We start from the raw sequence: 26,364 nt of genomic DNA on the forward strand, positions 1-26,364 counted from the left end.
CCGGCCGCTGTTGGCACGGAGCGTTGGCACGTTTGGGGAGCGCTGTCCCCATGCTGGAGGGGAGCTCCCCGTTACTCTGCTCCCCACCACCACTCCCTGTGGTTTGCACCGGTGCCTGTGGCTGAGGCCACCAGCAGTGGGTGATGTTCCAGGGTGCACCCACTGGGAACACCGCAGCAGGAGCACGCTGGCAATGAGCTCCGTAGCACGTAGGTGCCTGCCGGGTTTTACGCAGAGGGCGGGACTCCGGCGCTGTGTGATCGGTGCTGCTGCCAGAGCCGGGCTCTCCTCCAAGTGTACAAGTGCTGCCGCTGCCATGCAAGTAAGATGAAGTCCTGAGAGCTCCAGACAAGATTGTTCTTTGCAACCCCAGTAATGATAAGGCAGAGGAGAAAGGGAATTACATTTACCAGCTTCCCCAGCTCCTTTGGCAGGGGAAATCGGCTGCTAGGATAACTAACTCTGCTCTTCCATAGCTGCTGTTCTCTGCACCAGTAGCTTCATTTACTCTCTGCCAGCCTGCTACAACATTTGTCTCCCCCCTTCTAATACAGATTTATCTTTAACTGGTGCATCTAAGCACCTGCAAATCTCTCACCTGCTCAGCACAGCGTGAAGCCCTCAGCAGGGCTGGTGGTAAAGCAGGGAGTCAGCCACAGAGTGAAATCATTCCAGGAAATCTTAAACCATCCTCTAAAGCATCTCTTTAAAGTGCAGCTGGGGCCCTGAAAGCTGCAGTTGGTTTTTGCTCACAAACCACAAGCACGGTGTTTTTTCAAGTCCTCTGTGTTTAGACTTAAGTGATTTACTCCTGACACAGATTTGCAAACCCACTGAAGCTGCTTGCATTAGCACTGGCTCTAATCTGCTCTGCCTCAGCCACTGCTAAAATGCCTCCTGATTAGTGGAAATACAGTGAGGAGGGAAGAGACCTGGCTTTTCCAGGCTGCCACAGGGAGAAGAGCAGGAGTCACTCAACCAGGTCAACCACTCAGCTACCTGAGAGCCTGGAGGAAATAACTGAATCCTTACTCCAATGAGTACCCCAATAGCCCTTCCCTGAGAAGGGAGAGGTGTTTGGAATGGCCACTGGGAACAGGGGTGGGCTCCTCAGTGGAGCTGCTGCTCCCAGGCAGGGGGTGCAGATCCAAGGACTCTCCTCCCCTCCCAGCAGGACAGGATGGAGGCAGGCTTGTGCCCTGCCACACCACCCTGGTGAGATACTTCCGTCCCTTGAGCACCCCAGACAGCCAGGATGCAGAGAGATGGCTTGGAAGGAGATTTACATCCCATTGCTGTGGGCTTTGGAGAAGCAGAAAGTTACCTGCTGTGCCCATTCTCAGCCCAGTAGTGGGTTGGAGACTGGAAGGGCTGAGGGCAAGGCAGCCTCTGGGAAAGGAGACAGGCCAGGCACCAGCCCAGCCTCAGAGATGTGAGTGACAGAGGAGCACATCAATGATACCCACTTCTCCCTGAACAAGACTAGAAGAAAGCAGACAGCTCCTTACGCCTCTCTGAAGGCTCTCATCAGACAGAAGCAATGGCAGTGGCAGTCAGACAGCAGCTGCACAAGTGCTTTCAGGTCTTTCAGACCATTTTTGGGAAGCTGTGTTTCTTACAGTGTCTTAGAACTAAGCTGCATGTGTATTTAAGCACTTTCCTAGATGGAGATGTGGTTCTGGGCACCCTGATCTAGTTGAAGATGTCCCTGCTCATTGCAGGGGTTGGACTGGATGAGCAGTGAATGTTCCTTCTAACCCAAACTGTCCTATGATCCTGTAAGAAGTTACAGTCAGGCCCAAGGATAAGGCAGAAGCAGGAGATGTGGACCAAGAATGTTTTATTTTAACACAGTAACTTTGAGGACAGCAGCAGAACTCCTTGAGTCCATCTTGCTTTACATCATATCAGGAGGTGGCTGATACAATCTGGCTCGGAGTTGTTCAGACAGGAACCCATTTCCATTTTGAGACAACCAGTTTCAGAAGGCCAAATCCTTCTCTGCAGTGTCTTCAGTCACCCTGGGCTGGCTCCTGCTGCTGAGCATGTCAGTCTTCACTTTGCTCATACTTGTGCTTGATGTGTTTCCACAGTTTCTGCATGCAAAACAAACCCAAAACCCCAATCTTAGCCCGCTTTTCAGTGCTCCTGTGGTAACGCTGCACTTGAAAACACAAGTTATCATGACACCTATGACCATGACAAGCAGCAGCAAAAGGGGAAAGAAGCCTTTGTATGAAAACACACCCACAAGTGCCAGCAGGGTATGGGACAAAGGGGGATCCCCTCAACCTGCACCTCCCTCCCATGGTGTACACCCCACTATATGGGGGGAGCTCCAGGGGCACGAAGCTGCTTCCTGCTGTGGAAGGGATACAGTGGGACACTCCATCCTCCCACTGTGCTGTGTGTCCCTCCCACCTTCCTCGCCTTCTTTTGGGCCTTCACAAGTACAGCACCCATGGGTGGTGCTGTGCCTCAGCTCCCCACAGGCCTGGGTCTGCAGGGTGGGGCAGACACAAGCTGGGCTCAGAGCTTTCAGATGAGATGCAGGGGGAAGCCACACACATCCCGCTTGCTCTGCTCTGCGAGCTGGAGATCATTGGGGAATTCCAGTCACACTGCCTTAGCTTCCCATTCGGACTAGAAAGGGCTTTTCTGCTCCCAGAGAGACAGGATGCACAGAAAGATACTGTTCCAGGCTCTGAAATGTGCTGCAGCCATCAGAACAGAGGGAAGCACTGCACAGGGTGAGGAGTGTGCTGGGCTCTGCTATTTGTCACAGACAGTGCTTTAGATTTAAAATCCAAGTTATCATCCTCGCTAATTGCACAGAATCCCAGCCTGGTCTAGGCTGGAAGGGACCTTAAAGCTCATCCAGTCCCAACCCCTGCCACAGGCAGGGACACCTTCCACTAGAGCAGCTTGCTCCAAGCCCCTGTGTCCAACCTGGCCTTGAACACTGCCAGGGATGGGGCAGCCACAGCTTCTCTGGGCACCCTGTGCCAGCGCCTCAGCACCCTCACAGGGAAGAGCTTCTGCCTCAGAGCTCAGCTCAGTCTCCCCTCTGGCAGGTTAAAGCCATTCCCCTTGGCCTGTCCCAACCTGCCCCTAGCACACAGAAAGTGAATGCTATAATTAAACAAAAGTTGTAGAGCACAGAGCTGATGTTCAGATGTGATTTTATGTCAGCTTTTAACTGCTGCTAAAAAGGAGGGGGCAAGGCCCCTGCTCTTGCTCTCTGCTGTGTCTGCAGCTCACCCAAGCCCTGGTGTCCCCCCAGGGCAGTGAAGATGCTGCTGAGGAGCAGGGAAGGCACAGGCCAGCTCTACTCAACTACTAAGGTGCCCTTGGTGCTCTAGGACAGCAGCAGGGCATAGGACCCTGTGCTGCAGGTGGGGACGTGCAACACGCCAAGCTCGGGGGGGGGGGTGGGGGGTATCCCTGTTGCAAGATGGAAGTGACAGCATTCCCTGTGCGGGAACCTTCCACGTCCTGTGCAGGTGAGCCGGGATCCGGGCAGCGCTCACCCCCTCACAGCGAGACGTGAGGGCGACCGGACAGCACCGCAGCCCTCACCGGGCTCCGCTACCGGCAGCCCCCGCAACCCAACGCCTCTGCTCCCTTCACCCCAGCGGGCCCTGCGGCAAGGCCTCAGCCTGACCTTCAAGCCCCGGCCTACCCCGGGGCGGCCCCGCCGCCCTCCTCCCGCCCTTACCCCCTCGTTGAGGCGCTCGAAGAGGGCGTCCGCGCCCTGGTCGAAGACGCGCTCGAAGAGAACGGCGCCGAGGACGATGGTGAGGGCGAAGGTGGAGGTGCGGCGGAACAGCGCGCTGTACGCCTGCCGCAGCAGCGCCATCTTCACCGCGCTCTGCGCAGGCGCGCGCTGCTGCCGCGGGGCATTGTGGGGACTGTAGGCGCCGGGCCTGCTGGGCGCCGCCGCGCCGCGGTGCATTGTGGGAGTTGTAGGCGCGGCGGGAGCGGGGCCTGGTGGAGAGGAGCGGTCCGTGAGGTAAAACTTGCCCCGAGAGCGCGTTCCGGGGGGTTCCGGGTCTGGGTTAGGCTGCGGTGAAGTCGGGAGCGCCGGGTGGGCTCTGCTCCGGCGGCGGGACGGGCCTGGTGTCGGCTGGGGAGGAGAGCGGGGGAAGTGGTGGTGGTTTCTCGCTGTTCGGGCCGTTGCGGAGGGCGGTGAGGGCCAAGGGGAATGGCCTTAACCTGCCAGAGGGGAGACTGAGCTGAGCTCTGAGGCAGAAGCTCTTCCCTGTGAGGGTGCTGAGGCGCTGGCACAGGGTGCCCAGAGAAGCTGTGGCTGCCCCATCCCTGGCAGTGTTCAAGGCCAGGTTGGACACAGGGGCTTGGAGCAAGCTGCTCTAGTGGAAGGGGTCCCTGCCCATGGCAGGGGTTGGAGCTGGAGGAGATTTAAGGTCCCTTCAACCCAAACCGTTCCGTGGTTCTATGACCTCAGCCAAGGACCTTTCTAAACTCATTAACAGCATACAAAAAGGTCCATGGGAAGCACAGTCTGCCAGCGCGGTAGCTCAGGGTGGGATCCAGCCGTTTTCCTTGTCCTGTTCTGTAGGGCCTTGTCAAAGGCACCTCTCCAGCTTTTGGGGGTTTGTGGGGCTTCCTCAGGGGTGGAGCTCTGCCAGGACATCGTTGATTTCTAACCCGGTTCCCAAAGGGAATGGAGCCTGTCAGTGCACCTGAGTGTGGCTTCTGCCATAGCTGCCATGGGGCACACTTGCTGAGTTCCATCAGAAGGGGGTCTGAGATACTACAGGTTACATGACCAGGGAAGTGGGTAGAGGAGAGGGATCCCATTAATATCTTTAGAAAGGAAACATTCTTGACTCTTGCTAGACACCAGGGAATCCCTTCCAACCCAGCCCATTTGGGGATTCTGTGGCTGCTCCAGGGCAGAGCATGACATGGAATCATAGAGCAGTTTGAGTTGGAAAGGACCTTGAGATCATCCAGTTCCACCCCCCCTGCCATGGGCAGGGACACCTCACACTAAACCATGGCACCCAAGGCTCTGTCCAACCTGCCCTTGAACACCGCCAAGGATGGAGCATTCACAACTTCCATGGGCAACCCATTCCAGTGCCTCAGCACCCTCACAGGAAAGAATTTCCTCTTTATATCCTGTTTAATGACCCCACTGAAGTGGAAACGTTCCTGTTTGCCACCCTCTCGTCGTGTTTTTGGTACTGTTTAACCTCAGTGAGGGCAGAGGGCTCCAGGGCAGCTCCAGCGCTGGGAGGAAAGAGGCACATTTGAGGTTACAACAGCAGGACAGCTGGGATCAGGGGAATCTTAAACCTGAAGTCATCTCTCTGCAGGAGTGTTGTTAAAGGAGCGTCTCCATGAGGTCTGAGAACAGATCCTCAGGTGATGCTTGCTCTGTCGTTTCAGTCCTCTTGGCTGCTCAGAAGGAGCTCCTGATCTGGCTGGGCACTCATTTCTCTTAAGTTATTAACGTTTGGCTCCCTGCACACAGCTCCTGCAGAGATCTGGGCTAGGGCAAAGCCTTGGCTTGTGCTGGAAGCCCACATGAAGCCTGGAAGGGGCCCAGTGTATTCCTGTGCCCTGTGTATGGTGCTGTCCCCCTTTGGAAACCTCAGTTATTATTAAGCTCCATGTTTACCCCAGGTGTAAGAGAGGTCAGGGTCTGTCCCTCTGTCATTGGGAGGTGCTGGCAGCCTCTATGTTCCCATGGAGATATGAGCACATTAAAACTGGCAGCCAAGTGTCATAAGCTTGACACTTGGATTTAATTAACTTCACATCTGCCTGGGTATCCAGAGTGGCTGAAATGGCCCCAAGCCTGGGCTATGAGGCAGCAGGAAATTGAGGTCAAGGCCCAGCAGCAATCCTCAGGGTTCAGCAAAGAGAAAAGCCATTACAGGAGACAGACCCATGCCTGCGTGTGCCCATTTCGGGGTCACCTTCTTCCCTCTGTCACAACTTGGGAAATCAGGGAAAGCACCCCCCAGCGAGTCCTGAATACGATCTGCAGCCAATGAGAAGTGCTGCGGCAGCAATTGCAGAAGGGAAGGTGTAGGATGGTGCATGAGGTCTTGCCTGAAGTCCTACCAAGCACCTCAGCCAGACGGGTGAACTGCCTGCCATACCTCCCAACGTGGCTGCAGGAGGCTTACAGGAGAGGCGATTGTGGTTAATGCTTTTAAGCATCACAATGCAAGGCAAAGCAAGCCCTGATTTTTGTGTGTGTTTGGACTTCTGCAGGAAGACTTCAGCTGTCTGAAACCTGCCTGTGTGTCCAGAGGTCTGTCTGTCTGCCTGAATTCAGTTGCAAATGAGGGGCTGGCAGTGGTCACTTATGGCCACGCTGAAGCAGCTCTTTCTAAAGCAGCTCCATTGACTTGATTTCATAATGTCTAACATGGATTTAATTAGCAAACGTCTCTGTTTGCAGCTGAATAATGCTGTTTGTTTACTGGGGGAGCCATGTGGGAACTGGAAGTAGGTTACAGCCTTGTGCAGGGGCTGCTTTTATTCCTCCCTATGAGTTCGGCACAGGGCACTGTGGATTGTTGCTACTGCAGAGGCTTGTAAGAACCCAGCCAAGACAGTCCAGCATCTGAATCCTTAACAAGATGGAAATGTGTTCTTTGGGAGGGGTGATCTCTAGGAGAATGAGATGCTCCTCTAATTGCTTTATTTTTATTCCATTCATCCCCTGCAATGGGAATTGCTGGGAGGATTTGGAAGCCGGCACCTGTGGGGTGTGGGATCTGGCTGCCTGGAATCTGTAGGAGCTTTTGGTGGCGAAGGAGGGGGAAGGAGCTCCTGCAATTATTGCTGGTGGGGTGATGAAAGGAAAAGTCGGAAACAGGATTTCAAAGGCTGCTGCTGCTGGGCTTCTGCAGGCAGAATTCCCAGTGAGAGCTCTGGAAACTTGTGTGGGACCACTGCAGAATCTCATTTGTTTTCCTCGTTCAGAACAGCTGAACTGCAGAGATGGAGTGCAGGAGCCAGCAGCTGAAGCAGGAAGCTTTTCTGTTCCCAGGAACTTTGGGACGCTACGGAATAAGATGCAGAAGGGGGTTTTCATACTTAAAAGCCACAGCAGAGCAGAGCATGAGTGTTCTCTCTGGATCCCAGCAGCTCCACCACAGCACAGCAAAGCTGCTAGTGAAGGCTGGGGGAAATCACAGCTTCATGTTCATTAAGCAGTACTTGGGTTTGGTTTCTTGGGCTGGAGTAGGACAGTTTCACTCCTCAAGCCCTGCAGAGCCGAGTTACAACATCCAAGCAGGAGTCAGGTCTGACTGCAGGTGAAGCAGTCTGCAGTTATATCAGGCAGAGGTAACTGGCTCATCACCTCCTGATGGGGTATTTCACCTGGAGACCAAGGAAAGGACCTTAAACCAAAACCATTTCGCGTTCAGCTGCAGTTTCTGAGTATTTGTCCTTCAGTATGAAGGTTTGCAAGCTGATTCAAAAAAACTGGATCTTTCCATCAAATGCAGATAGAGGAGACTCTGGTTTAACCTGTGGGATGAAGCCCAAGAGTTTTCCAGGGACTTGGGAGCACAGGAAGGCAGGGGGTTTGTGCTGCTGCTCATAGGATGCCAGGATGGGTGCTTGGCAGGGGGCTTGGCAGAGCTGCATTAGCTCAGCATGCTCGGATCAGGGGGATTGCTGTGGCTCTGCAGAAAGTCACAGCCTGGTTTGGAAGGACCTTAAAGCTCCTCCAGCTCCAACCCCTGCCACGGGCAGGGACCCCTTCCACTAGAGCAGCTTGCTCCAAGCCCCTGTGTCCAACCTGGCCTTGAACACTGCCAGGGATGGGGCAGCCACAGCTTTTCTGGGCACCCTGGGCCAGCGCCTCAGCACCCTCACAGGGAAGAGCTTCTGCCTCAGAGCTCAGCTCAGTCTCCCCTCTGGCAGGTTCAAGCCATTCCCCTTGGCCTGTCCCTACATCCCTTGTCCCAAGCCCCTCTCCAGCTTTCCTGCAGCCCCTTCAGGCACTGGAGCTGCTCTCAGGTCTCCCCTTCAGGAGCCTTCTCTTCTCCAGGCTGACCCAGCCCAGCTCTCTCAGCCTGGCTCCAGAGCAGAGCTGCTCCAGCCCTCGCAGCATCCCCATGGCCTCCTCTGCACTCGCTCCAACAGCTCCACGTCCCTCTTGTGCTGCTGCCCCAGAGCTGGATCAGGGCTGCAGGGGGGTTCTCCCCAGAGGGCAGCAGAGGGCCAGGATCCCCTCCCTGAGCTGCTGCTCACGCTCTGGGGGTGCAGCCCAGCACCCAGGGGGATTTTGGCCTCAAGCACACACCGTGGGTCGTGGACAGCAGGTTCTGAGGGAGGCTGTGATTGATTCTGAGCCTGTTTTATTTATAAAATCTTTAATTCTTGCTCTGGTCTCTCTGCCATTTTTTAAATGCGTTTGGCTGTCAAGGTGTCAGAAAGTGGAGAATCACTTCTGGAGTTTATCTCCCAGTCCATCCATCTTTGGCATTTATCAGGTTCCTGTGTGTCACTCTGCAGAGAACTGGCAGCTCCCACAGGGTGCCTGTCACAGCTCCAGTAAGGACAGCTGATGGGGACAGGACTGCACTTAATCCCAAACCCCACCTGCTCCAGGCCCAGCACAGATGTGAGCACAGGAGATCTGTCCTGTTAATCCTCTGTGCTCCACAGCAGCATCTCCAGACTACACATACGTATGGGATCAGCTTTTCCCAGGCCAGGAGAAGCACTGGGCATCTCCAGGTTGCTGGTGGTGGCCATGGGTTGGGGGTTCTTTCCTCCTGGCTGCAAGGCTGTTGTGATCTCAGCTATTGTGAGTGCTGTACCTGGATGCAGACACATCTGTAGGCTGGGGAGTATGCGGAGAGCAGCACTAGGTGTACAGAAGTAAATCAGTAGTGAGTGAAATGTTAGGTCCTTCCGTGTTGGTAGTGCAGCCTCCCACCTGTGTACAGGTCAGATCAGCTGATTTTCGTCTCTGGGGGGTTGCTGAGTTTCTTCCTTTTGGAGAGATGGACACAGGGGAATGTCCCTCCTCTTGCATGGCAGCTTGTGGAGGTTGTCTGTGCTCTGGGGTTCAAGTCTGGGCCCCAAGTGGAGGCCGTGGTGTGGACCTCTTGCTCCTGTTTGCACTGTGGATGGTTTCTGCTGCAGCTTCCCTGGTGCAGGTGGAGCTGGGAGCTGCTGGCTCTCAGCGTCTCTGTTCTGTGGGTCTGAACTCCAGCATGCTCAGGGCAGGAGAATTCCTTCAGCAGACCTGGTTTTGCTTGGAGTATTGCAGAGAAGAGGTGTAGATCTGAGCCTCTTCTCCCATGTACATGCAGCAGATGCTGCCTTGCCAGTCTCTGATGGACAAGAATATATACTGCTGGGTCTCGCCTCTTCCTCTGTCTGCCAACCCCACATGATTTGAGTTGTTCCCCTCTGGAAGCAGGCGCTGTAAATCCTGGATCCTCCATCCCCAGGGCTGGGTGCCGAGGAGCTGTCTGATGCTTCCCAGCCACGCTGATGCTGCTCTGCCAGAAGAGAGATGGGGAAAAGATACTTCTGTGACTACTGTGACAGGTCCTTCCAGGACAACCTTCACAACAGGAAGAAGCATCTCAATGGAGTGCAGCATCTCAGGGCTAAGAGAGCCTGGTATGACTTATTCCGAGGTGGGTACCAACTGCCACTCTCTTTCTGGGACTGGGGAGGTGATAGATGGGGGGACAGATGAAATAAATCTGCACTGAAGATTTATATTCAGGTTGTCTGTTCCAGTGAATCACAGAATCACATGTTGGCTTGGGTTGAAGGGATCTTAAAGCTCATCCAGTCCCAACCCCTGCCACAGGCAGGGACCCCTTCCACTAGAGCAGCTTGCTCCAAGCCCCTGTGTCCAACCTGGCCTTGAACACTGCCAGGGATGGGGCAGCCACAGCTTCTCTGGGCACCCTGTGCCAGCGCCTCAGCACCCTCACAGGGAAGAGCTTTTGCCTAAGAGCTCAGCTCAGTCTCCCCTCTGGCAGGTTCAAGCCATTCCCCTTGGCCTGTCCCTACAGGCCCTTGTCCCAAGCCCCTCTCCAGCTTTCCTGCAGCTCCTTTAGGCACTGGAGCTGCTCTAAGGTCTCTCCTTAAGGAGCTGAACCAGCCCAGCTCTGGTTTGTGGACTTGATACTGCTGTTGCCAAGCAATCTCAGAGGCAAAGCCTCATGTGTCTGGATGTGGGAAGGGGAAATTGTAGAGATCAGCTTGAGATGAGCTGGAAGAGACAGGGAGGGTGTTTCTGAGAACAGACGCTGCAGATAAAGCTCTTGGCATCATGAGCAAACCTGTGACAGGAGACCCAAGAGAGCAAGTGAGCTACAGTTCCTGGAGGTGAGTCAGGTGCCTTCTGCAAGCCACAGTCAGTCTCTGATGTGTGAGGAGTAAGGAATATGGGTGTTTATATGGAGAAAGCAGGTGGAGATGAGGGTTCTGAGGGTGGCTGTGGGAGAGGCTGAGTGTGCGACTGCTTGGCTGGAGACCTCAGAAGGGTGAAAGGACTGAGCAGCACTGGTATGTTCAAACCTATCTCAGCCAAGGGGGCGGGCAGAGGAGGAGGACTGAGTGCACTGAGGTTTGGCACAGGAGGAACTGAAGATCTGGGGCTGGAGGCTGTATCAGGACATGCTGGAGGAACATCCAGTGTCCTCTGCCTGTTTAACTGTCCTCACCCAGCTTTATGCTTGGACCTGACTCACCACATAGTTACCTTAGTGCCAGCCTGAGGAATATGGTGGATATGTGTGCCCAGTGTCAGAGAGAGCAGGACTGTGTCTTTGGCAAAGGCTGACTGTGAAACCATTGCCTGGATGTTCTTCTGCTCCCTCCTGGTTCCTCAGCATCAGGAGTTGCAGGCTCTTTGGCTCCTGGCTAGCTAGGTGAGGAATGCCCTGAGCTCTGGGTGGCTCTGCTGTCTGCTTAACCCCATGTGGAAGTTGGAAGGGTTCTCTGGAATGGCCAAGTGTGGAGGACCAACAGCCCCAGCCCAGTTCTGGCTGGGTCAGTGGTGATGAGGCACATTACCTAGTACTTGTCTTCTCACCAGACTGCAGCCCTTGGGTTTCCTCTGATTGATAAAATACCTCATCCCATCCCTGATTAGGGGATTCCTCTCCTCTCATCTCCAGACTCTGTGGCCTGGCATCAGCCAGTGCAAGTTCTTCCATGGAGTCTGTGGGAGCTGCTGTGTCTTCTAGGCTCATTTTCCCCAGGGATGTCTCCAGCAGGTGAAGGACCATGGTGTCCACTGGAGCCTCAGCACAGGGTCCTCCAAGGGCTCTTCTTGAGAGCTTGGTGAATCTCTTTCTGTGCTGCAGAGTTCTTCCTTTTCTGTCATGCTGCTTTTCCCTACAGAGCATGAAGCAGAGAGCAAAGAAGGTGGTGTTTGAAAAGCTGAAGCCAGGGGTGCAAACAGGGACTGCTAAGTGTTAGTTTGTCTGGTTTGAGTTCCTGGTTGTCATACAAAACAGCTTCTCATTGAGCTGTCTTGGACCACGACAGGATGGGGTATTCTGGGCAAGAGATCTTTACCCTGGTTTGTTCTTTGTCTCCCCTAGATGCTGCTGCTATCCTGCAAGAGGAGCAAACCAAGAAGCCTTGTCGGAAGTTTCTGCAAACAGGTGAGTTCTTGGGAGGTAGAAATAACCTTGTGAGCTCCAGCAGCTCCTTCCTGAGCCAGCCCATGGCTGTTCTGGGGAGCCCTGGTGGGGGGGGGGGTGTGTGTGTCTTGAAGGGAGGGAAGGGGGGCTGTGTGCCTGGCATGTGGGTGTAACAAGGAGGGAAGACCCTGTGTGTCTTTCCTTCCAGGACAGTGTGACTTTGGGTCCAGCTGCAGGTTTTCCCACATGACAGAGCAGGACCTGGAGAAGCTGAGTGCCCAGGTTCAAGGTAAGTCCTCAAACTCAGGGGGCTGTGAGGAGGAGGAGCTGCTGTGGGGTCTGTGGGTGGCAGAGGGGCACGTGAGGAGCCTGTGGTGGATCCCTCCTGCCTGCCTCCCAGTGCTGTGTGAGCCTGGAGCGTGGCTGGCAGTGCTGCGGGTTTCATGTGCTTTCTGCTCTTGATCTGCTGGCACAGGCACAAACCTGGGGCTGAGCAATGCTGTCACTGCTCAGCAGGCAGATGAAGCAGAGTGGGCTTTCTGAGCCCTCGGGGGTTTGTTCAGTCAGGGAATAAAACCTGCCAGCAGCAGAGGGCACTGGTACATCACTTCCCCTTCAGTTTATGGATTTCATTTCCCCCACCTCTCCACTGTTACCAGGGAGCTGCTGCTTCTGCTCTTGGGAAGAGCCTGCTGTCACTTGGGTTGTCCTGAGGAGAGGACATGGGGTCTTGGGTCCAGAAATGACCTCTGCTCCTGTGGCTTTGGGTGGAATTGAAGTTTGTGCAGAGGATGAATGGCAGCTGCTCCCCTGCTGGGAGACTCCAGAGCACTCCTGAACTTCTTCATTCTGGGAGTGCCACCTCCTTGCCCTAAAAGGGGTGGCAGCTCTCTCTTCTCTAGAGGGTTCATTGCTTTGGTGGTTAGAAATGTGAGGTGTTGGTGAGAGCTTGTAGAACAGTTGAGATCTCCACTGGAGATCATCTAGTCCCAGCCCAACCTTGCTCAAAGCAGGGACTCCCTGTGGTACTGGAGAACCCAGCACTGGACACAGCACCCAGATATGAGCTCACCAGTGTGGAGCAGAGAGGAAGGATCACTTCCACGACCTGCTGGCAATGGTCTTCCTAATGCAGCCCAGCTTCTGAGCAGCCCTTGTGCCCACACTGTCTGCTGAAGCAAACCTGTTTTGCCAATAGTCTGACAAAACCAGGCTTAAGTGCTGAAAGTGTGTGTGTGCATTGTGCAGACATAGGAGATTTCACAGAATCAACCAGGCTGGAAAAGCCCTTTAAGCTCATCCAGTCCAACCATTCCCCAGCAGTGCCAAGGCCACCACTGCCCCATGGCACTGAGGCCTCGTCTCCACGGGGTGTGAACACTTGCAGGGACGGTGACTGCAGCCCTGCCCTGGGCAGCCTGTTCCAGTGCCTGAGCACCCTCTGGGGCAGGAATTGTTCCTCAGCTCCATCTAAACCTGCCCTGGTGCAGCTTGAGGCCGTTTCCTCTTGTCCCATCCCTTGTTCCTTGGGAGCAGAGCCCAGCCCCTCCTGGCTCCATCCTCCTGTCAGGCACTTGTAGGGAGCCATCAGGTCCCCCCTGAGCCTTCTCTTCTCCACACTGAACCCCCCAGGTCCCTCAGCCCTTCCCCATCACACTTGGGCTCCAGGCCCTGCACCAGCTCCAGTGCCCTTCTCTGGCCCTGCTCCAGCACCTCAAGGTCTCTCCTGGAGTGAAGGGCCCAGACCTGAACACAGGATTTGAGGTGCAGCCTCACCAGTGCCCAGTGCAGGGGCACAATCCCTGCCCTGGCCCTGCTGCCGCACTGCTGCTGATCCAGGCCAGGATGCTGGTGGCTTCCTGGCTGCCTGGGCACAAGCTGCTCATGTTCAGCTCCATCAATCAGCATCCCCATGAGCAGTTTCCAGCTGCGCTTCCTCAAGCCTGGGGTTGTTGTGGCCCAAGTGCAGGACCAGCACTGAGCCTTGTTGAACCTCATCTCATGGATCCAGCCTGTCCAGATCCTCTGCAGAGCCTCCTGCCCTCCAGTAGGCCAACTTGGTGTCATCTTCAGGTTTACTGAGGGTGCACTCAGTGGGGCAGAGCCTCTCTCCTGGCTCTGGGGAGCAGGAGGAAGGCAAACACTACAGAGCTCTTCCTGTTCTCCCCGCTGCTGAGTCAGTCTGTGAGTCCCTGAGGCGACTCTGTGAATCAGCCATTGAACAGCACTGGCACTCAATAAACCCCATCCCACCGGGCTGCATGGGAGCTTCCCAGCCAGAGCTTCCCAACTGGAGCTTCCCAGCCAGCCCTCCCCAGAGCAGCAGTGCTGGGCTGTCAGGCACACTCCTTGTCCCTGCTGCTGGCCCCAAACCTTCCCCTGTGCCATGGGGTTTAAGTGCTGGGCTCCAGAGGTGGCTCAGGCCATCAGCCTGTTTGCAGGAGCCTGCAGCATTCCCAGGCATTGAGAGCTGCTCATTGCAGGGAGGTGGAAGCTCTCTGGAGCAGAGCAGAGCTGAGCTGCAGAGGGAGGCTGGCGAGTGCCCTGTGCTCAGGCAGGTTTCTGTGCCAGTGACACTTGTTAATGAACAGTGACTGTGTCAGACAGTGTAAGTGGAGAGTTGGCTCGTGAGAGCTGGTGCCTGGCTCCTGCTTGGAGCCCCTGCATTGGTATTGCCAAGTCAAACATTCCATTAAACGATTAGGCTATCAGGAGTGATGGTCAGGGGACAGCAGGGTGCCTTGGCCTTGGCTCTGCCTCTCTAACCTCAGTGCCTGGCTGTAGAGTTAAATCCTGCTCACGTCTTGTGGCATTGCTCTGTGGAAGTCCCGTGTGAGCCAAGTGCAGGCTGAGCAGCACACACACCTCAAAATCCAACCAGCTGAGCCTGCAGGGAGCTTGGGCAGGGATTTCATGGAGAGAAGGGCTCAGCAGGACTTGGTGGGGAAAAGCCCATCGTAAGGTAGACTGAACGGAAGAACCACCTTCAAAAGCCAAGCTGTCATTCTGTGTCGTGGGGACATCTCACCACTCTTTAGGCTGCTGAACATCAGTGTCTCAGATGGTGAGGCTTAGGGCAGAGGTGAGCAGCCCAGAAACCAACCGTGACCTGGGCTGCACCCCCAGAGTGTGAGCAGCAGCTCAGGGAGGGGATCCTGCCTCTCTGCTGTGCTCTGGGGAGACCCCCCTGCAGCCCTGATCCAGCTCTGGGGCAGCAGCACAAGAGAGACGTGGAGCTGTTGGAGTGAGTGCAGAGGAGGCCATGGGGATGCTGCGAGGGCTGGAGCAGCTCTGCTCTGGAGCCAGGCTGAGAGAGCTGGGCTGGGGCAGCCTGGAGAAGAGAAGGCTCCTGAAGGGGAGACCTGAGAGCAGCTCCAGTGCCTAAAGGGGCTGCAGGAAAGCTGGAGAGGGGCTCCCCTGTCTGAACACACCACATCCGGGAGGTTGTGACAGGCTTGCAGCCTGGGGTGGTTGGGGATTCGAGATGAGCTGAGAGGCTGGAAGCTCCAGAGCCGCTCACCATGTTGTGCAGAGCCTTGTGTGACCATGCTGGAGACGACCATGCTCTGCCTCTCGTGGGTTAACAGTGGCTGGTCTCTTGGTGGGTCCACAGTGGTGCTTACCTCTGCTTTCCTCAGCTCTGGTGCACGGGTGCAGAGCAGAGGAGCTGTCAGACTGCACTGAACCCATGTCCAGGGGCTGATGCTCCAGATGAAGGTGGAAGGAAACCCTGTAGTGAAGTGGTGTAGGCACTTCTGGCTTTTTAAACACTGCTAAACCATGGTGGCTCTTTCTTTGTCATGTAAATACTGACCCTGTCCCTGACCCCCTGTCAAGTGCTGGGTATTGGTAGGGCTGTGTGAGCTCCACTTGCTAATGATGCATTTCTGTTATTACAAAGGAAATGTTGTGTTATCCGTCATTCACCCTGTTGTTTGGGTTAATCCTGTGGGTTAAGCAGGGAAATTTCTGGCTGCAGTTCTCTGACAGCTTCAAGTTTGGCTGCAGCCTTTCTGCACTCTGGAGAATATACTCCTCAAGAAGCAACAGTTTACACCTTTGGCAGGGAGGGAGGGATATTCCCAGCTCTTACTACATCAGAGCATCAGCCTTCTTCATCCCCTGCATCATTCAGCAGCGAGACACTTCCAGGCTGTCATTTTAAGTGCAGTCATGTCAAGAAAAGTCACTGTCAAATTCCATCTTCTTGCCTCAAGTTATTGGCTCCATGCTAACCCTGTCACTTCTGCTGGGAGCACTGGCACATCCCAGCCTCTTTGGTGAGCTCCAGCTTGAGAGAGGAGAGGCACCTGCAGCTGGGTGAGTGCAGTAGCTCCTGTGATGGACAGAATAGGAGTGATCCTGCTGTGGGTGGCTGTGGTCACCAGTTTAACTTGGTGACAGGCAGCTCTGCTGCTTCTTGGCTATGGGGTGAAGTCTTACTTAAGCTGCTCATTGTTGCAGGGCCTCATCATGCTCATCTCTCTGCTGCTGTTCATGTCTCTGGAGGAGTTTGGGCTGCCACATCTCCCACCCCAGGGAGGGACCCGAGGGGTTGTATGTAGATCTCTGCTGGGGGGCCTGCTCAGTGGCAGTGGTTGTATCTCACATAGTGGTGCGTTGTTCAGGAAGAAACCTCATGCAAAAAGTTGCATGAGAAGAGAAGATAAATCTGGACTCCCACTCTGGCATCATTAGAGAGGTGCTTCTTGACTCCAGATGCTCTTTTAATTGGCTGTAATTAGACCTTGAAGCAAATAGCCCAGGAGGAAGGAGGGTGGAAGCACCTTCACACCTCTTGCTGCTGCAGTCTGCCTGGCTGCACAACCACTGACAAGGAGTGAGGGTTGGAATTCTTTTTCAGGGTTACATCTTGGAATTGGTGTTAGTATTCAGGGGGTGTTTCCAACCTCCTGGTGGTTTTTGGTGCTTCCTGGGTGGGCCATGTGTGCTTCAGAGGAAAAGGAGACCAAAGACAGATCCAGACAGTTGCCTGTACCTGCTGCCTGATTTCTCAGCCTGAGGTTTGGAGCACTTTGGAGCAGTAACTCCTGGAGCTGGGTAGATGGGGAGCCAGCTGAATGTGTTCCTAACCTGGGCCAGCCTGGAGTCATTCCACTGCAGCCAGAGTGAGCTTGTCTGGATGAGACAGTGAGTTGCAGCTGCTCCCACCAGGCCCTGGTGTGGCACTTTGGGGCAGTGGCCTTGGAGCTCCCTGCTCTAAAGAGAGGCTGTGCCAGTTTCTGGTCTGATCTGTGTTGGATGAAAAGGAAATCTTAGTGGCACATAGAGGTGGGAGAGGTTTCTCTCTCTGATTTCTCCTCCCTCCCTCATCGAAGCCTCTCACAACTGCTGCTTGTCCCCTTGCTGAGGTGGGATGTGCCCAGGTCCTCACTGCATGGAGAAACCTGGAACAGAGGGAAGTAGGGTGGCTGTGATCAGGGTTGCCAGAGAAGTCTAACTGGGAGCTGAACTTAGTGCCCAGCTCACCAGACTGAGCCTCCCCAGTGCCCTCACCACAACCCAGGCTCCTGCCTTGACCCCAAACAGCTCTGCTGGGGCTTTGGTCTTTGGGAACAACTGTAGGAGATTTGAACAGTGTCCTTATCTCCGGGTTGCAGAGCAGCACCTTGCCACCAGCCCCGTGGCAGGCTGGCTGTGTGGTGGCAGGGAGTGCACTGTCACCCCCCCCAGCAGCAGCAGATGAACAGGCTGGATGACAAATGATCCATCTCCGGCTGCTCATTGTGCAGCACATTTCTGCCATCCCTATTAATATTCAACAGGCAGATGAATAATTGGTTGCCACCACGAGGATGAAGTGATCCTTCACTCTGCCCAAGCAATATTCATTTCACACCCTGTCTGGAAACCTATAATATTTTCCTTAAACGTGTGACATATGGTGCTGTGTGTGGAGCAGGCTCCTGGTGGGCAGGGCTGTGGGTGGCTGCGCTGGGTTCACCTCAGAATGGGACCAGGGCTCCTCCAGAGTGCTTGTCCATGGAGGGTTTGGGGAGCAGCGTGGAGGGGAATGACACCAACTGCCTCTGCTCCCTTTTATTAATACCAGTGATTGGCTTTCAGAGTATCATGTCCTCTTTACTGTGAGGTGGGAACTTTCCACTGGGCTGGAGGTCCAATAGCTCTGAGCATTCTTCAGCCCCAGCATGCTGTCAGGAGTGTGGCTGTGTCAAGGACTCGTGCTAGACCCTGCTCGCATCCCTTCCTGCCTTGTCACTGGTGAATGCCCCGTCCCTGGCAGTGTTCAAGGCCAGGTTGGACACAGGGGCTTGGAGCAAGCTGCTCTAGTGGAAGGTGTCCCTGCCCGTGGCAGGGGTTGGAGCTGGAGGAGCTTTAAGGTCCCTTCCAACCCAAACCAGGCTGGGATTCTGGCTGAGGGGGGGACTGGGGAGCTTTGCTAACTGTGCAGCTGTGGGTTTCTGCCCAGTGGGAGGGACTGGGGAGTGCTGGGCTGCCCCACTGGCTCTGTGCTGTCCTTCCCGGAGGAGACAGTGCTGCAGGACAGGGTGCCTGCGGGCATCCATCCCTCACAAGCTCCCCAGGGCAATGGAGGATTTGAAAGCAGCTCGCACTGCTCGCTCTGCTGGTAGACAGCAGAGGTTTCCTGCTGCTCTCCTTGCTCACAGGAGAAAACAGGAACTTGTTCCCCTCCTTCTGCCATGCTCTGCCGTGACTGTGCACATCAGCTGAGCAGGGCTGGTGACAGGCTCCTGCCCTGGCTCTGCATGAGCCTTGAACAGAGCTGACAGCTGTGTGCCACCCCACACCACGCACCCACCGCTGCCCAGCCTGCACCCATCCTGACACGTCCCTCTCACTGCCACCCAGCCGGGCAGAGGGTCCTGCCTCTTGGAGGGACACGGCTTTGGAAAGGGCTCAGGGCCAGCGGAGCCTGCGCCAAGCAAGGCTGAGGCTGATGCACCCCGGGGGTGTCAGACTCCCCTCCGCTCAGTGCCGCCGCGCTCGCTGGCTCCGTCGTGCCTGGCTCTGGCTGGCTGGAGCTGTCACCAGTGAGGAGGCCAAGCATCAGATGGTGACAGGGGCTGCCACAGGCAAACTGCAAGCTCTCCACTGTAGGAGAGTCTGCGGGGTAATGAGCAGTGGGTTAATGGAGTGAAAGGACTGCAGCAGGAGTGTTTGACAGCCTCTGTCTCTCAACCAGGGGAGCAGAGATCGAAGGAGCTGCAGCAGGAGGGAGCAGATGTCCCGCCTGGCACCATTGAGGACTGGCTGGAGAAGAGAGCAAAGAGACTGAGCATGGCACAGAGCAACAGGTACGAGCTGGCTGCTGCTTCTGGCCCTCGCAGGGCACAGGGGGATAGGAGGAGGTGCAGGTGGTCGGAGGTCCCAGCTCAATGGGACCCCCTGAGCTCTCATTTCACACTCACCCTGCCAGCACTGCGTGCCTGCTCTCAGAACATGCTACAAACACACACACGGCTCCAGTGTTGCGTGCCCACATCAGAGATGTGTCTCCCCATGCAGCCGGGGCACAAGCCAGGCCTGGCTGCCTGTGCCTGCTGCCCTGGGGAAGCAGAGCACGTAGCAGTGTCTGGCAGGACAGTGCCACCGTGGTGCTGAGTTATTAATGCACAGAGTTCAGTGGTAGGAGCCCGTCTCATCTGTTGACAGCTTCTCCATCTTCCCCTGCCCTGTCTGCACATCCCTGCCAGGGAGAGGCTGGAATTAGCTCCTCCTCGCGGCATTCGCTGGGATTCGGGTCCTGCTGTTCCCTTGCTCACCTGACTGTGCCGCAGGCTGAATTGGATGACATTTGGGCAGGTGCCAGATCTCTCTTTTGTTCTTTATCTGTTTGCTCCTGTCCTCTCCTCTGTTTGGTCTGGGCAAGAGCTTCCTTCTGGTGCCTGTCTGGGCTTGTTGCTTTCTGTTCTCTCCATCAGCTTGGCTGCTCATGGGCAGCCAGAACCCTACACTTCGCTTGCTGCATTTTGCTTGTCCTGCCCATGAATCCCTTGATCTCAGGGTAGATCACCTCTTACAGAAGATGGTCATTCCCATAGGAATTTCCAGACCTTCATATCTACTTGGTCCCTGCTGCCTCCAAAGCTGCACAAGAGCTGAGTTTCTGAGGCTGTTGCTTTCAGAAGCGACCAGCTACTACAGGAGCTAAACACCAGCTACTCAAAGCTTCTGCTCCTCTATCCAGCTTTGCCAGCACCTGTCCCTCTCATTCCTCTTCTTCCCTGTGCTCTCCAGTCCCAGCATTGCCTTTACAAGCAACTCCTGTGTGTTGCTTTGTCTGCCAGAGAAGTTGTGTTACATTGCCAAGGAAGAGGCCTCTTCTAGGCAATCCCTGTGCTCCCGGTGCCTGGGGAGTCCATATTCCACAGCTGCTGCTGTGTTAAGCCTCAGCCTGTGAGTGTAGCTGAGTTTCTGTCTCTGCCTTGCCAGGGGCTTACTGGCAGGATAGCTGGCAGGAAGTCATGGATGGAGCTGCTGCCAAATTCAGCACAGCACCAAGGAAACGCTGTGCTGCACCAGAAGTGGCCGAGTGGCCAGGTACAGCCTTGATGCTGCAGGGCTTTCTTAAAGACAGTCATCTGGGGGGCATGGAGCTGCTGCGAGGGCTGGAGCAGCTCTGCTCTGGAGCCAGGCTGGGAGAGCTGGGCTGGGGCAGCCTGGAGAAGAGAAGGCTCCTGAAGGGGAGACCTGAGAGCAGCTCCAGTGCCTAAAGGGGCTGCAGGGAACCTGGAGAGGGGCTTGGGACATGGGGTGTAGGGGTAGGACAAAGGGAATGGCTTTAACCTGCCAGAGGGGAGACTGAGCTGAGCTGTTAGGCAGAAGCTCTTCCCTGTGAGGGTGCTGAGGCGCTGGCACAGGGTGCCTTCCTCCCATTGTTCCTGCAGCCTGGGTGGCCTCAAGGGGACAATCTTCACTTGGAAGCCTCCACCTCAGGTGTATTTTCAGTCCCACTGTGCCCTTGCTGTCTGCAGAGCTGCGGTGGAGCTGAGTGGAGTCAGGGGGATTCCCTCAGGGGTGGAGCTCTGCCAGGACATTGTTGATTTCTAACCCGGTTCCCAAAGGGAATGGAGCCTGTCAGTGCACCTGAGTGTGGCTTCTGCCATAGCTGCCATGGGGCACACTTGCTGAGTTCCATCAGAAGGGGGTCTGAGATACTACAGGTTACATGACCAGGGAAGTGAGTAGAGGAGAGGGATCCCATTAATATCTTTGGAAAGGAAACATTCTTGACCCTTGCTAGACACCAGGGAATCCACATGGGACAGCCATTCCCAATGCTGCAGCTGTAGGCAAACCTTTGGTAGCACTTGAATCTTATGAGACCCCAGGGAATTGAGTACCCAGACAGCATCCTCCCTATTGATCAGTCCTGCTGCTCACACAACAGCTCATTACTTGATAGCTCTGCTGTTCCCCTTGCGGTGTGCCTCATCCTGCTCCCCACCACACTGCTGCTGCAGGGCTCCTCCTGCCCGAGAGGGGCTTGGCTTGGGTCCTGGCACCCTGGTCTCTTCCTCAGCCCGGAAAACTCCCCGTCAAGGGGATAAGGATTACAACAAACGACTTGGCTCCGTGTTAGCTGCCTAGAAAACACTGCACTCAACTTGTGCAGCTGGCTCCTGGCCACGTCGCCCGCCCTGCAGGGAGAGGAGGGTGCTGCTTCTCCAGAGCGTTACGTAAAGGAGATTCATGAGGTTTCTCCTGGCATAACAATTAAAAAGATTCATCAGGATCAGAGGCAGAGGCCTGGGAAGCTGGAAGGCCGCTGTCAGGGCTTGTCCTGAGGAGCAGATGAGTTCCCTGCGCTCAGGAATTAATGGAAAAGCTGTGTTTGCCATGAATTTAAACCTGCCCCAGCCAAGCTCGCTCTTCAGCCGGAGACAAGGGAGTGATGCTCCTTGCTTTGCACTTCTTCAGTCAGGTGTGTTGTTTGCAGTGGCCTCATCCAGTAAACCTGAGAGAAGGACCTAAAGCATTTTGCAGGCTGTGAGCTGGAGGAGGGAGCCTCTTCCCTCTGCTGAAGGGTGCTTCTGTGCAAACACCCATCGCTTTGGCAGCTTCTCCGCTTCCGAGCGCTCCTTGTCCTTTGGGAAGCGCACAGCTGGCTTTGGGATGCAGCCTGCTCGGAAAGGAGCATCTGGTGCTGTCTGTTCTCCTCGAACCCAGCTGTGTGAGGAGAGCTGGGGGCAGGAGGGGACAGGGAGCCCCAGGGCTGGGGCTGGCAGGGGGTACAGGGAAGCTCAGCCCCAAAGCAGGGCCCTGCTGCCCAGTGAGCCCCTCTCACCTCTGCCCCTTCCTTCCACCTCCCCAGTGCTCTGCCTGAGAAACCAGCTCCCTTCCAGTACCCACCGGGCTGGCCACCGGTGCAGGAGCTGCCACCGTCCCTGCAGCCCCCCCCGCCCGGAGGGTGGCCTGTGCCCCCCAGCCTGCAGTGGGGCTGAGGCGCAGGGACCCCACAGAGGATGTGCTGGAGATGGAATCCTTCCTCCTCACCTGCCCTGGGAAAGGCTGGGATTATTTATATACACTTTTCCATCAATAAACCCCCCCCCCGTTGCAGCCTGTGTGTGGTGTGGTGTGTCATTGCTCACCTGCAGCCCCCCACGGTTGTCTCCCTGTCACTGGCACCAGGGTCTGTGCTCAGCAGAGCTGCAGCCCTGTGCCAGGGGCTCTCTGCCGTGCTCAGAGTGGACATTCCATGTTTGCCAGGGCAGGATGTGCCCCCTCAGGGCGCTGCTGTCTGCGCTGCGTCCTGCACTGCTCCAGGGCTGATCCAGGCCAGGAAGGAAGCTGTAACCAGGCTTTTTAAAGCGATGTTTAATGTTTCCTGCAGTGTTTATGACCTGGGTTTGCTGCTGTGGAGTTCAGTGTGTAAAACTGCTTCGGTTCAGGTGCTGGAGCTCCTAATGAAGAGCTTAGGGAGCTCCCAAAAGCCCTCTGCTCCCACTCCTGCGATGCTGAAGGTAAAAAGCAAGAAGGAAGAAAAGCCTCAAGGTTTCTCCTTCTCCAGGAAACTGAGTGAACTGTGAGCGTCCACAGGGAAAATACCCCCATGGGTCACTCCCCACTGTGGGAGCTGGGAAGGGGTGAGGAGGGACCACAGCCCCCTGCTTGCGGTGGGGCTGCACTGGGAGCTGAGGACAGGCAGGGGACAGGCTGCCCTGGGGAGGGTGCTTTTAGGGTGCTTTTAGGGGCAGGTTTGGATTGGCCAAGCCCAGCCAGAGCCAGGCTGAGCCCGGCCATGTGGCTGCTGCAGTGGGAGCTTTGCAGAGTCCTCTGTGAAGATGTAAAGAGGAGGGCATGGAGGTATTGTGAGGGCTGGAGCAGCTCTGCTCTGGAGCCAGGCTGAGAGAGCTGGGCTGGGTCAGCCTGGAGAAGAGAAGGCTCCTGAAGGGGAGACCTGAGAGCAGCTCCAGTGCCTGAACGGGCTGCAGGAAAGCTGGAGAGGGGCTTGGGACAAGGGATGTAGGGACAGGCCAAGGGGAATGGCTTTAACCTGCCAGAGGGGAGACTGAGCTGAGCTCTTAGGCAGAAGCTCTTCCCTGTGAGGGTGCTGAGGCGCTGGCACAGGGTGCCCAGAGAAGCTGTGGCTGCCCCATCCCTGGCAGTGTTCAAGGCCAGGTTGGACACAGGGGCTTGGAGCAAGCTGCTCTAGTGGAAGGTGTCCCTGCCTGTGGCAGGGGTTGGAGCTGGAGGAGCTTTAAGGTCCCTTCAACCCAAACCAGGCTGGATTCTGTGATCTCTCCTCCCTGGGAAAGGGGAGGCTGAAGGAGGCCCTGGGCTGCCCTGTCTCCGGAGCCTGCTCTGGCTTCGTGCAGAGCTGTGGGGATGCTGGCAGCAGCCTCCCCAGGGAGCAGCTCTGCTCCCGCTGCCAGAGCATTCCAGGTTTGGCCGTGCCCGGAGGCGGCAGCTCCAGATTCATGAAGAGCAGAGGCAGGAGCCAGCTGCCCTTGGCCCCATCCCGCCTGGTTCCCGCTGGTACCCGGCTGCCGGGCTCGGGGCAGTGCTCCCACCAGGGGCTGTGCGCGGAGATGCTCCCTGGGATCCATCCCGTGCCGCTCCAACAGGGAGGTGACCCTGGCATGGCTGGCGTGGAGCTGTGAGCACTGCTGCAGCAGGGGTCCAGCCTTCACCGGGGCTGCTGGAGCTTTCAGCCGAGCTTAAGGGTGGTTTTATCCCTGCACGTGTGACTGGGGCCGCTCTGTGCTTGCTTCCCTTTGGAGAGCAGAGCTTGGGCTCGGAGGATGCAGCGTCAGCCCCGTGCCCCATCCTCACCTCCGTGACAAGAGCTGGTAAATGAGCACCCGTGTGCACCTATTTGGGCGTAAAACGGGAGTCCCCAGAGGAAGGGGACCGTGCCCTGGGTGCAGGGGTTGTGGTGGGGGGAAGAAACCCCATAGGGGCTGCAGGATGCTCCGGAGCATTGGGAGCTGCTGGCTCTGCTCCCAGCCATCAGGAGCAGCTTTGGCTGCTCTCTCCTGCCTTGATGTGCGTCGCAGTGCAGGGGAGAGCCCCGGGGGGGCTCCCTGCCTGCCGGGGGTGGCAAACGGCTCCGCTGCCACTCTGAGTCACGGCGCATCCCGAAGGATGGAGGCGAAGCCGACGTTCCCCCATCTCCCAGGGACGGGAGATGGCAAAGCGTGTGCTGCTCTGCCGGCCTCAGAACGCCTCCCAGTCCTTCGCCTGTGCTTGGAGACCATCACCCCGCAGCCGGGCTCCATGCGCTGCGCTCGCAGTGTGGTTGGAGCACCCCAGGACGCGCGGCTGCTCGGGGAGGTGCTGCTTCACCCAGCACTCACAGCTCCAAAGCTGCTCCCAAATCCAGCTTGGACGTGGGAGAGGAGCCCACGTCCGGCGGAGCAGGCGGGAGCACCCGGGCGAGCTGCAAGCCCCAACCTCGGGTGGAACCCACAGGGAATGCCGGTGATGCGGAGCCTCCGGATCCAGCTGCATGTGGAGCATCCCCTGCCAAGCCCCGGGCTGAGGGGGGCGGCCAAGGGGGGGAATGGCCTTTGGGGTTCCTGTAAGAGCTTCCCTGAGCTCCAGGCACCGGGGCCGAGCCTCACGTCTCTCGCAGGGGTGTTTTGTGCTCCGGGAGCCGCGTAACTCCCAGGTACTTGAGGAGCCCGTAAATCCCGGGTTTTATGGGATGTATTTTACGGCGTGGTGTCAGCAGCCGTAATGACGGTGTGTATCACCGCCGGCGCGGGATGCAGCCGGGGCGGGGAGAGCAGGCCCTTTGCAGAGAGCCGGGAGGGTACCGCAGGAGCAGGACAAGGCGCTCGGCTCCCTCCGTGCTCCCGCATGGCGCCGGGAGCAGCTGGTACCCGGCTCCCAAAGGATGCTGCAGGGATGGACGTGCTCTGCATCCCCGCAGGTCCCGGCGGCCGGGGTGGGCGGTGGGGAGCCGGCCCCAGCCCAAAGTGCCCTTTATAGAGCCAGAGCCTGGGTAATTTATCGGGAAGCTTTTAGGGAAATGAGCAGCTCCTGGGCCCCTGCCAAGGCGCAGCCTCACCGGGCGCTGCCCGCGTCCTCTGGCAGCTCTTGGGGAACAGGGCTGGGGATGGGAATGGGGACGGGATGAAGGGAGACAGGGATGGGGACGGGATGGGAAGGGGGATGGAAATGGGAACTGGGAAGGGGACAGGGCAGGGACACACGTAAGGACAGGGATGGGAGTAAGGATGGGAATGGAGACAGGGATGGAGATGGGCACAGGGATGAGGACGGGGCAGGGATGGAGCAGAGACCATCCCACACCACTTGCAGCACCAGAGCGAGAGAGCACCTTTTCCATCTTCCTCCCTTCCCATCCCAAACCCCGGCGCAGTGCCAACCCCATCCCTGCAACCCCCCATCCCTGCATTTGCTGCCTGGTTCCCCCTGCCCCACACAGGGTCCTTTTCTCCTTCCCACTTCCCACCTCCCACAGCGCCTTCCCTCATCCCAGCACAGCAATCACATTGCAAGAGTCTCTATATTCCCATTCCCAGCGATCCTTTACCTCCCTTAGCGAGGAGCAGCCCCAATGATCCATCCCCAGCCATGGCAGAGCCGTGCGAGGGACAGCGGGGCAGGAACCTCCCCGTGCTCCTGCATCGGGAGCTGCCATCTCCAACCCTGCCAGAATTCCCTGCTCCCAGTTCCTATTGAAACTGAGCAGCTTTGGAAACCGAGCTCTGGAATCACATTGTTCCTTTGATCCATTTTTATGTGATTGCATTTCCCAGCAATTCAGTTGTCCTCTTTCCCTTTGTGCCCCCTTTGTGTTTATTCACTGCACCTATGACAAACCTGGTTAAATACATGTATATATATATATATATATACACCCAGAAACACATCTCAAGGCCTCTTCCTTTGGGAATGCCACCCCATAAACCCCCAACACTTTGCCTATGGAGATGGATAAAGCCCCATTCCAGGTGTGGGTCACCCCCTTCCCCCGCGAGGCAGCCGCAGTGATTCCATTGCCGCGCTGCACTTCCCATTCCCATTCCCATTCCTCACTTGGACGCTCACTTCAATTTGTTTGATAAATTACACGGATCAAGAGCAAACCCAACCCCGGATCAATGGAACGCAGCCCATTCCTCCCGGCATCCCAAACACGGGGTGTCCCCCCCCTTGCTGCCGGGGAGGCGCATCCCAAGGGTGGGAGATCCCATGCAGGCACGAGGAAATGTGTTTTCCCCTTGGATAGGGGTCAAACAGGGCTCCCGGGGGGAGGTGCCCCAGC

At 56.5% G+C, this 26,364-nt stretch overlaps 2 protein-coding genes across 5 annotated transcripts; one reads left to right on the forward strand and one right to left on the reverse strand.

Moving 5' to 3' along the window:
• Positions 1-1,823: 1,823 nt before the first annotated feature.
• LOC133275695 (cytochrome b-c1 complex subunit 9) lies at positions 1,824-3,899 on the reverse strand. The gene is made up of 2 exons (XM_061465763.1): positions 3,719-3,899; positions 1,824-2,096 (listed from the first exon to the last, which is right to left on the reverse strand). The coding sequence occupies exons 1-2, from the start codon at positions 3,857-3,859 to the stop codon at positions 2,049-2,051; spliced, it is 189 nt and encodes a 62-aa protein (XP_061321747.1). The 5' UTR covers positions 3,860-3,899; the 3' UTR covers positions 1,824-2,048.
• Positions 3,900-4,039: 140 nt separating this feature from the next.
• ZMAT5 (zinc finger matrin-type 5) lies at positions 4,040-22,171 on the forward strand. 4 transcript variants are annotated; one of them, XM_061465739.1, is made up of 5 exons: positions 4,040-4,087; positions 9,428-9,650; positions 11,577-11,639; positions 11,827-11,907; positions 18,805-19,546. In XM_061465739.1, the coding sequence occupies exons 2-5, from the start codon at positions 9,524-9,526 to the stop codon at positions 19,221-19,223; spliced, it is 690 nt and encodes a 229-aa protein (XP_061321723.1). In that variant the 5' UTR covers positions 4,040-4,087; positions 9,428-9,523; the 3' UTR covers positions 19,224-19,546. The 4 variants fall into 4 exon arrangements, with proteins under 4 accessions (XP_061321723.1, XP_061321726.1, XP_061321725.1 ...); XM_061465742.1 differs by having other exon boundaries at positions 4,041-4,087; positions 9,459-9,650; XM_061465741.1 differs by having other exon boundaries at positions 4,053-4,087; positions 9,425-9,650.
• The last annotated feature ends 4,193 nt before the right edge of the window (positions 22,172-26,364 follow it).

The sequence above is a fragment of the Pezoporus flaviventris genome, unplaced genomic scaffold, assembly GCF_033815535.1.
Source record: "Pezoporus flaviventris isolate CSIRO_AGI_PZ_B2104156 unplaced genomic scaffold, CSIRO_AGI_Pfla_v1 ptg000041l, whole genome shotgun sequence".
Lineage (NCBI taxonomy): Eukaryota > Metazoa > Chordata > Aves > Psittaciformes > Psittacidae > Pezoporus > Pezoporus flaviventris.